The sequence below is a fragment of the Carassius carassius genome, chromosome 22, assembly GCF_963082965.1.
Source record: "Carassius carassius chromosome 22, fCarCar2.1, whole genome shotgun sequence".
In the NCBI taxonomy this organism is placed as follows: domain Eukaryota; kingdom Metazoa; phylum Chordata; class Actinopteri; order Cypriniformes; family Cyprinidae; genus Carassius; species Carassius carassius.
Window position 1 is genome coordinate 29577190 of NC_081776.1, and position 14962 is coordinate 29592151.

The following is a 14962-nucleotide window of genomic DNA, read 5'->3' on the forward strand; positions in this document are numbered from 1 at the left end:
ACACAACATTATTATATTATCTTTAAATACATTTTTGAATTTGTCAAAAAAATTATTATTTTATATTATTGTACCTGGATCAGTAGGATATGCTTGTATTAAAGTAGAGGTGGTAGCGGACAGATTTTAAGTATCAATTCTGCTTAAAAATATGCAATCTAATCCTGTTTACATTAAATAAGCTGCTCAGAACAGGAGGTTAAGGAGCTGGCTGTCCAGTGCAGCCTCAACAACCTGGAGCTTAACATGCTCCGAACAGTGGAGATGGTAGTAAACTTCAGGAGGAACCCCCTTGCACTCCCCCCACTCACCATCATAGACAGCATTGTGACTGCAATGGAGTCATTCAGGTTCCTTGGCACCACTATCTCTCAGGACCTGAAGTGGGACAATCACATTGACTCCATTTAAAAAAAAATGCCCAGCAGAAGTTGTACTTCCTTCGCCAGCTGAGGAAGTTCAACCTGACACAGGAGCTGCTGAAACAGTTCTACTCCACCATCATTGAATCCATCCACTGCACTTCAGTAACTGGTAACCAAATCTGACCTCAGAAGACTACAGAGGGTAGTCCGAACTGCTGAATGAATCATCAGTACAACCCTCCCTTCTATTCATGAACTGTACTCATCCAGACTGAACAAAAATGTGGCTAAGCCACTCTTAACTCAAGTCTTCTCAGAAACAGACACATAATGCACATAAAAAGGGACTCTTCTCTAATTCATAGAAAAACCTTTCTCAGCAACAATCCAGTCCTTTTTGTCTTTAGCCCGGGCGAGACGCTTCTGACGCTGTCTGTTGTTCAAGAGTGGCTTGACACAAGGAATGCGACAGCTGAAAACCATGTCTTGCATACGTCCGTGTGTAATGGTTCTTGAAGCATTGACTCCAGCTGCAGTCCACTCTTTGTTAATCTTCCCCACATTTTTGAATGGGTCTTGTTTCACAATCCTCTCCAGGGTGTGGTTATCCCTATTGCTTGTACACTTTTTTTTCTACCACATCTTTTCCTTCCCTTCGCCTCTCTATTAATTTGCTTGGACACAGAGCTCTGTGAACAGACAGCCTCTTTTGCAATGACCCTTCTTGTGCAAGGTTCATGGTCGTCTTTTGGACAACTGTCAAGTCATCAGTCTTCCCCATGATTGTGTAGTCTACAGAACTAGACTGAGAGACCATTTAAAGGCCTTTGCAGGTGTTATGAGTTAATTAGCTGATTAGAGTGTGGCACCAGGTGTTTTCAATATTGAACCGTTTCACAATATTTTAATTTTCTGAGATACTGAATTTGGGATTTTCATCAGTTGTCAGTTATAATCATCAAAATGAAAAGAAATAAACATTAATGAAGGAATATAATATGTGCACTACACTAAGGGTTTATAAAATATTGTCAACCTATGTTGTTGTCATTGTCTTAGTTGTATCTTTTGTTTTATATTGTACTATTTGTATTCCCTTTTTCCCCACAGAGAGACAGACCACCCTAGAAAAATGGAGGACACAACATCAGTCCAGTCTAAAACTTATAAGTAAAAGAAAATGCATGCCAAACCCTAAGTTTGTTGAAAAGAAGACCAATAATGATGGACCATCTAGCCCAAAAACTAGCATTGCACATAAAAAAATGGCTGCCCACAATGAGGTTGTAGCTTAAAGATCAAATAAAACAAAATCCTTATTACTTACAACTATGCAAATGAATTACTAAATCTAGAATTTAAATACTTAAATGCATTATCCAGAGTTAATAAATAAAAAAAAGATAAAGTTATAATTAAAAGATAAAGTTAATAAAGAAACTACCGTCAGGTCGCGCGAAGGTACGGATTGCAAACTGAATGTAATTGTAAAATGAAAGGAAGACGTAAAACAATAATAACATTATAATATACCTTATAACATCCTTAAAAGGCATTAAAAATAAGATAGTCTTAGGCTACAGTCTACTCATCGAAAATGTAAAGAAAACAGTATACACAAAGGCTCTTATTCATGCTATTGTTATTAAATATATATATATATATATATATAGAGAGAGAGAGAGAGAGAGAGAGAGAGAGAGATAAAAAACTAAATGTTTTCATTTCGGTTCATTCTTGGTTAAAAAAATTATAATAATCTTCAGGTTCCATTTGCAGAGTGAAATGAGAACGATCCAGCATTTATAAATAATTCTTATTAACTTAAGAGTTATTACTCTTGATTTTTCAAACTGCTAACACTTTGCATTTGTGAATTATGCCTTTACTGTGTGACCAAAATTGTGAATTGTGACATTTGGTCGCGCTGGTGCCTCACACGCACATATTTATTGGAAACAGCAGTCGTTCACCGTGTCATCCGGCGTGAGCAGCGGTCCACTGACATATTTTTGCTCATTATGATTTTTTTTCCATCACTACTGAAACATGTGTGAAATCCAAAGCCTATTTTATCTAATGATTAAGAGTTTAGCTTCCAATGGGCAACATGTTTGGATTTTTTGTTCCGAATGAGAGAAATAACCTCAACCTTATGTATCACTTTAAATTACTTTAAATTATTATAATTTTTTTGTTTTTAAGCCTATATTATTATATACTGTAATTATATTTATCCATTAGAATGATATATTTTTAATTCTCGTTCTGTTCTGAAAATTTGTTAAATTTAATGGATTTGTTGTAAAGTGAAGGGAACAAAAATATCCTATTGGTACATTAGCATTATTAGGCCTGCCGTTATTATTTCAGAATTTAATAAAATGCAACTCACAAACTTAATTTATTTATTAGCGTGTTTAAAAAAACAAACAAAAAAAACATGCAGCAAACGAAAATAGGCGATTAATCGATTTAAATGTGTTAGGCCTGTGGGTTAACAAACTTACATTATATACCTAGGAACAGAGGGTCTATGGGTCAATTTTTCAGAGTATGGGTCAGGAATTTTTCTTAAAAAAAAAAAAAAAAAATATAAATATATATATATATATATATATATATATATGTTTTATGCTAAAATGCAATTAAGGTCTTCAGATACTATACAAGATACAAGTTCATCTAGGCTATTTAACATGCACTGTGACATTTTACCATTTCAACTTCAACTCCTGAAGATTTTAAATGCTATGATGAATGTTTTACTTTATGTCAGAAACTCTCCTGAAGCTCATGTCAGTCTTAATAATAATAATTCCTTACATTTATATAGCGCTTTTTCTAGGCACTCAAAGCGCTTACATAGACAGGGGGTATCTCCTCATTCACAACCAGTTTGCTGCATCCACCTGGATGATGCGACGGCAGCCATAGTGCCCCAGAACGCCCACCACAGAATGAGGAAGCCAATCAGCAGATATGGGGATTGTTAGGAGGCCATGATGGTCAGAGGCCAATGGGCGAATTGAGCCAGGATGCCGAGGTCACACCTCTACACTTTTCGAAAGACTTTCTGGGATTTTTAATGACCACAGAGAGTCAGGACCTCGGTTTAATGTCTGATCCGAAGGACAGTGCTTATTGACAGTAGAGTGTCCCCATCACTACACTGGGGCTTGAGTCTTGTGAAGAATTGATTATATACATGATACAAACATCAATTCAGATCTGATCTCAAGTTCATTTCTTGTTGCGTTTTATTATTTATGCATAAAAACAATAGAGAAAATGATTGACAATACTTTTCACAAACATGATTCATGAAGAACTTTTCAATTGAAAGAAAATGTTGATATTAATAATACAAATGATTGATGTGACAGTACAATAAAAACACAAATTTAGATAAACAAACACAGACACACACACACACACACACACACACACTCTCTCTCTCTCTCCCACACACACAAAAACACAGACAGATCTTACTGTCTATATGAGGATTTGTGACACATTTATTCTGACTGTTATTTCAGTGACAGAAGTTCAACTGCAATATTAATGTCATGAAGAGACTATCACATCTCACTGTTACTGATTTAACATGCAGCTCAAAGCATTATGGGTATAATCTCTTGTCAGTCTCGTCTGATTCATCAACACAGTTTCACTGATGATCCATAATAAACATAAAACCCAGGATAGAGTGGCTGAGTGAATGTGGTCTGGACTGTGTGGATGAGTCTCATTGTGTTTCTGGAGACGCTGTAGAAGGAAATAATTCCTGCTCTATGATCCACAAACACTCCTATTCTCCTGATATAATCATTATCATGCACTCCTATTCTCCTGATGATGGACTTCATAGGGAGATCAGTATCTATGTTATTGTGTCTGAATGAGTAACTGTCAGGAGAGCAGAACAAACTCCAGGACTGATCATTAGATCCAAACCAACACTCATCACCCCATCCTTTCCTGCCGATGCTCTTATATGACACTGATATAAACACATGTCCACTCCACTCAATCTCCCAGTAACAGCATCCACACACACTCTCTCTACACAACACCTGAGGATACTCATCAAATCTGCCTGGATGATCAGGATATGGCTGTTTCTCTCTCACACTTGTCACGTTTCTGTTCTCCTCAGACAGAATGAGATCAGTGTTTGCTGTGTTTGGATCCAGTGTCAGAAAACAGATCCCTGAACACAAGAACAGGGACATTTAGAACAACAACAATCACTACAGCTGTGTGTGTGTTTATTTGTTTAGACATACATTTCTGTAGTCCCGCTGTAATCCTGGATTCTCCTCCATTATCCACACTAGAACACACACACAAAGTCACATTTAGTCAGTGAACAAATTGCTGTTGCTATGCAGTTAACATAGGGTGCTTGCTCGTAGGGGTGTGTATCCCCAGTAAAGTTACAATACGATATGTATCCTGATATGGGACTACACCGAATTTCACCTCAGCAGAATTCAGTAAAACAGCTGTTTATTAAACACTACTGACTATAGGCAGAGCAGGCGGTCGGGTCGACCTCTGCATTATGAAAGGCCTCCAGAACTGTATAAAAATATCAGTAATGGTGTAGATTTCACATTTCAACATTGGGCACTCTTTACCAGGTACAATATTCTGATTGTTTGCCTCTTGTTTTCAAGCCCATAAATAATGTACTAGTTCTAATATATTTGGTGGTGTTCAGTAACTGAGAAGCTTTACTTCATTACTGTACTTAAGTAATTTTTTCAAGTATCTGTACTTTACTGGAGTAGTTTTATTTTGAGTAACCTTTACTTCACTGCATCCCAAAGCATAAGATCGTACTTTTTACTTCACTACATTTCATAAAACATATCGTTACTTCTTATAATATTATCACATGCTCCGACATACAGAAGTGGTTTCTGATTCATGAGCGTCTTGATGAGAGTCTTTTGAATGAACCTTTTAAATCAGAATTCGTTTACGAATTTGGATGATCCAATTGCAGCTTATCTAGAGTCGTCAACTTACTGATTCAAATGAACCATTTAGTGCGAGTCTCCAGTGAACTGAGTTCACAAGAACCGGGAGATCTTGTGCGTGTGTCTGATGCTGTTAAAAGTTATTAATGTCGAAATTTATGATTAATTATTGTAACTGAAATTCATTTCATTGCATTTAGGTCAAAACTGTCAGTTTTTTTTGTGAAATAAATCTGCTGTAAAGAGTGATCTATTTAAGCCCACTGAAATGCTTGAATGCAGACGATGCAAACACATCAATCAGTGTCTCTGTTTTAGGTAACAAAAACCCTGAAACATAAAAATAACAGATTAAATAAACTAACTCATGCACGTTCAAATTCCCCGCTTCTGTAATGTTAACAGTTTTATTAAAATGCTACTCATGCTTTATGTGATATCTGTTTTTATATTGTTTATCAACAGTATACAGTATTTTTATATTGTTTGGATTAACTAGTCGAGTAGACAGATATGAATGTTTATTCATAACCATACTGAAAATAAGTAAATATAGTAAGCTGATGCTTACTCTCTAGCTAACAAGCTTGGTAGTGTTAAGTTGTAATTTTTAAAAATAAAGTCCAAATATTTTTATTCAACCACTTAGATAGATTACATCTGGTGAAAAAAGAAAGCATTGTTGTGATGTTAAGAACATGGTAACTACAGTAATTATCAAAGTGGGAGGTAATGCCATCTGGGGGCATTTGGCCAGGGGTGTTTTTACAGAAGAAAAAAATCATTCTTAATATGTTCTTCCTAACTAAAGGCCTTATTCTCGTGTCATATATAACTGTGATGAACAACAAAATTTAAAACTCTTTTTTTTTCCTGGTGAAAATCAGATGGTCAAATCTGTTTTCTCTCAGGTACGTGTAAGCTTCACAGTGAACATTACTACATCACTCTCATCAACATAGTCCATATCAACAACAAAAATAAATCTTGACTCCATATAGTGGTTATTTTGGAGGAAAAAAATCCCAGGTATTTTGAGCAGTAGGGTCATAAAAAAATATGTGCTAATATAAAATTTAATTAAGGAGCCTATTAAAAAAATGTTAAATCTATCTTTTGGTACTTCTTTATTTAAGTACATTAACATTTAGTTGTTTTGTACTTTCACTTGAGTAAAATTGAAAAAGGAGTACTCTTACTGGAGTAATATTTTATTATACATATCTGTACTTTTACTCAAGTACTTGATTTGTGTACTTTGGTCACCACTTATATTTATATTGTAATGTACTCATTATAATATATTAATAAAATCATCTTTACATTGATGGTAGGTGATCATTGCACAAATTGTCTAAACTAATGCACTTCATTTTCTGCTGACATCAGAGTTACAGAGGAGGCAATGGATCAGTTTTGTTTTTGATGGGAACACCATCGAATAGACAAAATAAAAAAAAAACCAGAAGAGTGGGGTGAGCGGTAGCTCATTATTGCTTAAAGAAAAATGACTCACTGTGAACAGAGATATTTCTGACAAAGTAAAAATGCATGTACTGCATGATGTGTTTACTAAATTTGATGATCTGAAACTTTAACTTTATGTGAGTTAAAGTACTATTTTGTTGGTAATTTGTTTTTACTTGAGATTTTACTCCTCAGACTAATGCTCTTTAAATTCTAAATATTGTTGCATCCTCTTAAAACTCTTAAGACTCTTAAGACTCATATAAATATACTCAGAGACACTAAAAAGTTTAAATAATAAAAACTAAAACCTCTTCCTGCTCAACATACTTGAATTTGTCCAGTAAGCAGTTTGGATCCTCTAGTTTTTCAGAGAGCAGCTTGACTCCTGAATCTCCCGGGTGATTATAGCTTAGATCCAGCTCTCTCAAGCATGAGGGGTGTGAAGTCAGAGCTGAAGACATATAACAGCATCCCTCCTCTGTCACCATACAGCCAGACAACCTATAAAAACATACAGCAACAGTCCACATCACATTAGTTTGTTTTTTCTGTATATCACATTATGTGTTGTATGCTTTTTGTATTGAACTAATTATTCAATAAAAAATGTTTTGCACATTTGTTGTCATTCTGGTCTTGTCAGTCGGGTCAATATTCACAGAGACAGAACAGACTTTAATGAATATGTGCAATAAGCTTGTGTAATGAAAATCTGATTATTTTATTTTAAACTTACTGAGCAATCCACTGAGGAGGTAGAAGCATAGAAACGTGCTATTCACAGAAGCCTCATTCATACTAATTTACTCATATGAGGACATCCTCAGACCTTTTCCCAAAAGCATCGTTAGCGAACTATGGTCGCATGTTCCATCGTTACCAACATAGTTCAACGTTTCTGTGTTTCCCGAAACCATAGTTCATATAAACATTCATAAACTGCACCACAAATTTGTGTCATTGGAACAACAGCTCTTCACCTGTGGTTAGAGGCATAGTTTGTTGTTAGTTTGCTGTGTCGATGGCATTGATTGCACCATGCCTGGGGTGTGTTCTATTGAGAGTTATCGACCGTATGCCCTATTCCTTTTGAAAATTTCACCATCCACTTTGAATGATTTGGAAAAGTTAAAGTTGTGCTGCTTAGATCATACCTAATTCACCTTTAAATATTTTTTTATTACAAATTCAGTTTGAAACTATATAGCAGCGTGGGGCTCCCTACAAAGTGCCCTCTGAAAGCATTAATCATGCAGCCTTAATTTCGTTTGTGCAAAGAAAAGGTGAGTTTGTCAAGTGAGTATCTTTGTTAAAACATTTATTAACACTTATAAATACTGTTTCTTACTTACTACATAACAAATAAGGAATAATTTATTAACTAAAAAGTACTAACTCGCTACTGTTAACTAATCAGTATGTAATACAATTTTATGATTGTGTTAAGTTAGCTAATCAATAACTAATATATTCTGTCATACCTCCTGAAGAACTACTATTAATTATCTACTAATTAAGGGTCAAGAATAATAACTATGAAATGATTACTACTGAACAGCTATATAATAAAATATAATAAAATATTACTCCAGTAAAATTATAAGAAGGCCTATTCATTTTCAAAATTACTTGAGCAAAAGTTCAAGTATAAAGTATTACTACAGTACAACTTTGTTACATTCCACTTAGCCTACAATTGAAACGATACATGCATTTTGTTTGTTTACATGCATTTTGTTTGCTTTTAAATGTCTAACTTTTGATTATAAAATGTTTGTTTAATTAGTTTAAATGTGGCCGGTATACATGTTAAAATAGAATAAAGTATACTGTATTAAGAAAAATTATCATCTGAAATAAATATTATAAACAAGTTAAGTTGTGTATTTTAAAGATTATGATTAATTTTATAGGTTTTTTTATAATTTGATTTGAGTCAAAATGATGTAGTACTAATAGGTATTTATTTACTAATAGGTTCACTCGGAACCTCGTCCACTCCTCGTAACCACCACAAGCATCACGACTTACCCTCGGCTCGCTTCCCCGCAGTTCCTGTGCCACCCTCTCCTGCTGCCAACTCACCACCGTCATCTAGACTCATCACTTCCCTCCACCATCTCGGACAGTATCTCCTTCCCAGCGTTGTTTGTGTTCCAGTTTGTTTGTTTACCAACTATCATTAAAACTTTGTTTATACTCGCACTTGCTTCCAGCTCCTCCTTCACCCAGTCGTCACAGAACGCTCTCACCATCATGGAAGCAGCGAGCACCACTTCCTTGTCTGACTTCATCCATCACAGCGTCAATCGAATGGATCAGCAGCAGGAGAGCATCACAAACACCAGACGCGCTATCCAAGCGCTGGTGACACAGGTATCCAAGCTCACCCAGCAGATCCATCAGCTCACCTCTCCCACTGCGCCCATCGCACCGCCTGTGCCGCCCGTCCCCCGGGAGACCTTCCAGGATCACTTCCGGCCAGAGCCGCAACTTCCGGTGGCAGAGAATTATTCCAGTGAGCCAAATTTCTGCAAGACTTTCTTTAACAAGTGTTCCATACACTTTGCTTTACAGCCCTAAACCTTCGCGACTGAGGAGTCCAAGGTTGCATTTGCATACCTACAACTGTGCGATAGACTTATTGCGAGGTAAGTCTCCGTCTAAAGGCAAACTATACACTTTCTATTCCGGAGAGGGAGGCCATGGAGAAATACATTTCTGATTCCTTGGCATCAAGGTTCGTCCGCCCTTACTCTTCTCCAGCGGGGGTGGGATTCTTTTTTGTGGGTAAAAAGGATGGTTCTCTGCGACCTTGTATTGACTACCGAGAGCTGAACAACATTACGATAAAGAACACCTATCCTTTGCCACTAATGTCTTCAGCTTTTGAGAGGTTACAGGGAGCATCCGTATTCACAAAATTGGATTTACGTAATGCTTATCATTTGGTCCGCATCAGGAAGGGGGATGAATGTAAAACCACCTTTAATATCCCTAGAGGGCACTTTGAATACTTGGTGATGCTGTTCGGGCTCTCCAACTCGCCAGGGGTTTTCCAAGCACTCATTAATGACGTGTTGAGAGATATGGTAGATCAGTTTATATATGTTTACCTGGATGACATACTGATTTTTTCTTCATCTCTCCAGGAACACATTCAACACGTCAGACGAGTGCTCCAGAGGTTACTTGAGAATGGGCTTTTTGTCAAGGCAGAGAAATGCGTATTCCATGCACAGTCTGTTCCCTTCCTAGGGTATATCGTCTCATCCGAGGGAATACGTATGGACCCTGACAAGGTTAAGGCTGTGATAGATTGGCCATCTCCAGATTCCCGTAAGGCCCTACAGCGGTTTCTGGGGTTTGCCAATTTCTATCGGCGTTTCATTCGCAATTTCAGCCAACTAGCCTCACCTCTGACGCCCTTGACCTCCCCCAGTACTCCGTTCAGGTGGTTGGACGCAGCCGAGACTGCGTTCACTAACCTGAAGAGCCGCTTTGTTTCGGCTCCCATCCTTGTGGCCCCTGACCCCACACGGCAGTTCGTGGCTGAGGTCCACGCATCAGAGGTGGGGGCAGTGCTGTCCCAACGTGCTGCCTCGGACGATAAGGTACATTCATGCGCGTTTTTCTCCCATCGTTTATCTCCTGCTGAATGCAATTAAGACATTGATAACGGAGAATTGTTGGCCGTCAAATTAGCTTTAGAGGAGTGGCATCACTGGTTGGAAGGCTCAGGGGTACCTTTCATTGTTTGGACCGATCATAAGAATGGGCACTTTTTTTTCGGTCGTTTTGTTTTTACTCTATGGTACCGCCCGGGTTCCAAAAATGTCAAACCCGACTCTTTATCACGTCTATTTGATCTCACCCAGTCGTCACATATACACAATCATAAAATAGTATTAAATACTAACTAGTTAACAAATCCTCCTTAATAGTTAACACTAGTGAATTAAGTGTTAAGAAATAAAATCAATAAATTAAGTTGTGTTATGCATTCAAATGTTTAGACATGCTAAAACACAGAATTTACTAACAATAAAAATATAAATAGTATGGAGAAAAAAATAAAGCATTTCATAGCGCCCTAAACATGTATTTTTTGTTAAACTGTGAATAAATTGATGTGAAAATGTATATACTATTAAAAAGGAGTTGAAACTAAATTAATGGAAAAATATTTTTTTTATTAAAGTGGAAAACAGTTTACTGAATAATAAACTTGACTGACTGCTACTTTAAAGGGATATTGTTTATGTTGATTATTATTTATATGTGTACTGTATAATTTTGTGCAATTGCTTGCATGTCAGTTGAGTTTGTGGCAAAACCTTTTTCAGTGTTTACATGTTGTTTATACCTGCATAAATTTTTTTTAAATAGATGTTTAAAGGGATCCCCGGGAATTAAGACATGCATAGCTTAATATACCATAAATTATGTCTCTTATTGAAATATGTAACTGAAAACCCAAGAAAGATGTATGTTATTTAAAAAATTCACATAGTTTTATACATATTTTGGACTATGGGGGGCACTGTTATTCTGATGACGTTAAATGGTTGCACTTAGTGAGCCACTGCCGCTATCTGTTGCCGTTTTTACCGCAATACAAGTCGGAATAGACAATTCTGAAAGTAAAATACTGATTTAATGACTACAGCTACTGAAAGAGCTTACAGGTGGTGATGGATATAAGTGGTGGCGTGTTGGGGATTTTTCCCCACAAGGAGTCTAAACGGCCCGGATCTCGAGGGAAATCCATGCTAAGAAACTCCTCTAGCGGCCAGCATCACGATTAAAGTTGGCATGTTTACATCCTAAGAGGATGGCATAGCGTTTCTTATCTCATCTGTTTGTAAGCTGTTTCAGTAGCTGAGGTCTAGTTAAAAATTCAAAGACATCAGGACTTTAGTGGAGAAAAAAAGCGTGTCTTTAGGACGTTTTATTTGTCCACATGCATCTTCCCATTCTTTTTTCCTCTTGTTATCGCTAGGTAAGTCCTATATTGCTTCTTTTGTTCCCCTCCGACTGAAAATTCAACCCAAAGCCACACAATGTGGTATCATACCAGTATTTTATATTCTTGTTTATTTTCTTTTCGTTGTGTTGCGGTAAAAGGCACCAGTAGCTCACCGAGTGCAACCATCAATGCAGAATGTACTGTCCATATAAAATAATGGCGCCCCCCATAGTGGGGGTCATAACAGCTCCTATGTTCAGGGTAATGGAATTGGAAGTGTACTGGCCTAGTTTCACCACTTGAGGTATTCCAGTGAGGAAATCAAGAATCCAGTTGCAGAGTGAAGAATTCAGGCCGAGTTCCATGAGTTTAGAAGCTAGCTTTATGGGCGCTATAGTAATAAAAGCTGAGCTATAGTTGATAAATAGCAGCCTTACATAGTTCCTGTTATTGCTGTCAATGTGTGTGAGAGAAGAGTGCAGGATGTGAGAGATGGCATCATCAGTGGATCTGTTTGGGCGATAGGCAAACTGAAGAGGATCTAAAGTATCCGGGATGGAGTAGCAGATGACGTTCAGATTGATGTAAACAAAGCAGCGAGCTGATCAGCGCAGGACCGCAGAACACGGCCAGAAATCCCATCATGTCTGGCTGCTTTCCTGACATTTATTCGCTTTAGTGCCCTCCGAACCTCATCCTCCGACACAGTGATCTTATGATGATCGCTGCTCTTGCTGCTGCTTCCTGACGTGCTGATCGGCAGACTCACGCTGCTTAGATTGCTTTTAAAGCGGCCGTAAAAAGTGTTTAGCTCGTCAGCCAGCGACAGATCTACTCTCACCTCTGCAGAGGATTTGTTTCCAAAGGCACAGATGGCCCTTAGTCCTTGCCACATGCTTTGGGGAGTCATTTAGCTGGAAATGTGATTCTATGCGTTCCCTGTATCTGTGTTTGACGGCTCTTACTGCGTGTCGGAGAACATAGCACGACGCTTTGTACTTGTAATAATAAAAACTTCCTAATTATCAGGAAGAAAACTCCAGTTTTATATCCTTCCATCTCCTCTCTGTGGGACTCGAGACCGGTGGTGGGTCGCAGGTGTTGCTCATTTCCCAATCACTCCACTGGCCTCGCTCGTTCCCACATCCCTCGGCCCCGCCCCACTCGTCACATGTCCCCATCGCCCCTCGCAGGCCGGGGGGTGCTCCCGAGACTGTGCTCTACCCCCCCCTCCCTCCCTCCGGGGGGGACCGCTCACGGGGACCTGCGGAAACCTGGGGGTAGGACAAACGAGGCGAGAGAAAAGGAGATGGAAGGAGGAGCGTCAGAGACGAGAGAGGGGAGTGAGAAAAAAAAAAAAATTCCGGTTCACAGATGCACTGCTGCTCGGCCCTCCACCAGCTGGGCGATCTCCTCCGTGGTGCCTGGAGGTGGCACTAGACGGCCCTCGGCGGACGGCACGAAACCCCTCTGCTGCCCGGTGGACGGCTCCTCCGATTTTGGGCAGCTGGCAGGAGTCCCCCGTTCCCTGCTCCTCCGGATACTTTCACGGAGGCAGCAGACTCCGGTCCCCTAGCGAACGGCGCCGACTCCTCCGCTCCCTCAGGGATGGCAGCTGTCCCTCCACATCAGGGGCGGCCGGCAGCGAGCTCGCCCGTCCCCGGCAACTGGCTCCAGCCCACCGCCTCGAGCGTCCATGGCGGCACACTCCTCGCCTGCTCGATGGCACCGCGGATTCACCACAGGGGCGAGGGATCTTCAGCAGCGCGTCCCTCCTTCTCCCGGGCTTCGGCACCACTGTAGTAATAAAAACTTCCTAATCATCGGGAAGAAGGAGGCGGGAACCGGCGAACAATCACATGAAACTTTAATTAAAAAAATAAACACAAAACAGCGCATCAGCCCCTCACGGACGACTGATGCGCACAAATAAAAAGCAAACACAACTAAAAGCCCAGGCCTGGTCCTCTCTCGTCCTTCACTGTCGTCGCTCCAGATTTATATCCTTCCATCTCCTCTGTGGTACTCGAGACCGGTGGTGGGTCGCAGGTGTCGCTCATTTCCCAATCACTCCACCGGCCTCGCTCGTTCCCACATCCCTCGGCCCCGCCCCACTCGTCACAGTACTCGCTCATGTTTCCCGACAGAAAACTGGCGTTTTAAGCAGCAGTGCGTTTGTTTACTGCTGCACGGTTTGTTCTGTCCACCCACGTTTTCTGATTAGAGAAGGTCCTTATAGTTATTGTATCCATAGCTTGTTCGGCTAGTGTGTTTACAAAGCTTAATGCTACATCCGTGAACTCACTGATGTCAGATGAACTTGCCCGAAACATGTCCCAGTCTATGTCATCAACAACCACCTGTAGCATGGCTTCTGAGTGGGCGGACCATAGCGTCAGCACCCTCTGCACCGGGGGATCATGAACTAGCCTTTGTTTATATTCTGATGTGAGGAAAATGGTGGTATGGTCCGATTTTTCCGAAAGTCGGTAGTGAGCGAGCTTTGTAGGCATTCTTAAAGCTTTATATGACCAACTTAAAAATAAATTTTATTTATTTTTAGAAAACATTTTCCTGAGTTCCCCTCTGTCCCTCCTAGAGGTGTCTTGTAGTGTATTTTTAGACCAGCATAAATGTATAAGGGGTGCCATTTCAAGGATTTACAGCACAATAAATGACAATCAAACCCCGTCTAGCTGGACATTAAAGTCTCTTTCGGAGCAGGACTTGAGAGTTTTGTTAGAAGACAAAACCTGGCACACTGTCTTAACAAGGATACATTCTTCTTCAGTTAGCTCTAGACACAGGCTTATTCAATTTAAGGTGCATTAAAGTGCATCATATTCATTGGTCTAGGGTGCAATTTGGCAAGATATTTCCTGATTTAGACCCCACCGGCCCACGTTTTGTTGCAGAGCCAGCCTCTACGTTTCATTCTTTCTTGTCATGTCCTAAGTTATTAAGGTTTTGGGGGGGAATTTTTAGTTGTATTTCAGAAATTCTTACTAAAGTAATAGATCCCAACCCATTGACTGCTTTATTTGGGGTCCTTCTGGAGAATGTTAAACTCACATCTTTAGAGAGGGATACTATTGCACTTTGCACACTGTTGGCTAGAATACTTACACTGATTAATTGGAAGCTGCCTTCTCCTCCAACCTACTGTC

The 14962-nt window shown here is 39.4% G+C and overlaps 1 protein-coding gene across 6 annotated transcripts in view; it reads right to left on the minus strand.

The window, feature by feature from the left end:
• LOC132099188 (NACHT, LRR and PYD domains-containing protein 12-like) overlaps positions 1-14962 on the minus strand; it is a 237314-nt gene that overhangs the window by 184548 nt on the left and 37804 nt on the right. For 3 of the 6 annotated variants that reach the window (XM_059505638.1, XM_059505637.1, XM_059505635.1), the window contains 3 exons: positions 7154-7327; positions 4658-4704; positions 3340-4581 (listed from right to left, as the gene is read on the minus strand). The exons of 2 other annotated variants lie outside the window; for them this stretch is intronic. In XM_059505638.1, the coding sequence (XP_059361621.1) occupies positions 4028-4581; positions 4658-4704; positions 7154-7327 (775 nt within the window). In that variant the 3' untranslated portion in view covers positions 3340-4027. Of the gene's footprint in view, positions 1-3339; positions 4582-4657; positions 4705-7153; positions 7328-14962 lie in introns of those variants that run through there. One more of the 6 variants, XM_059505636.1, reaches the window with a different exon arrangement.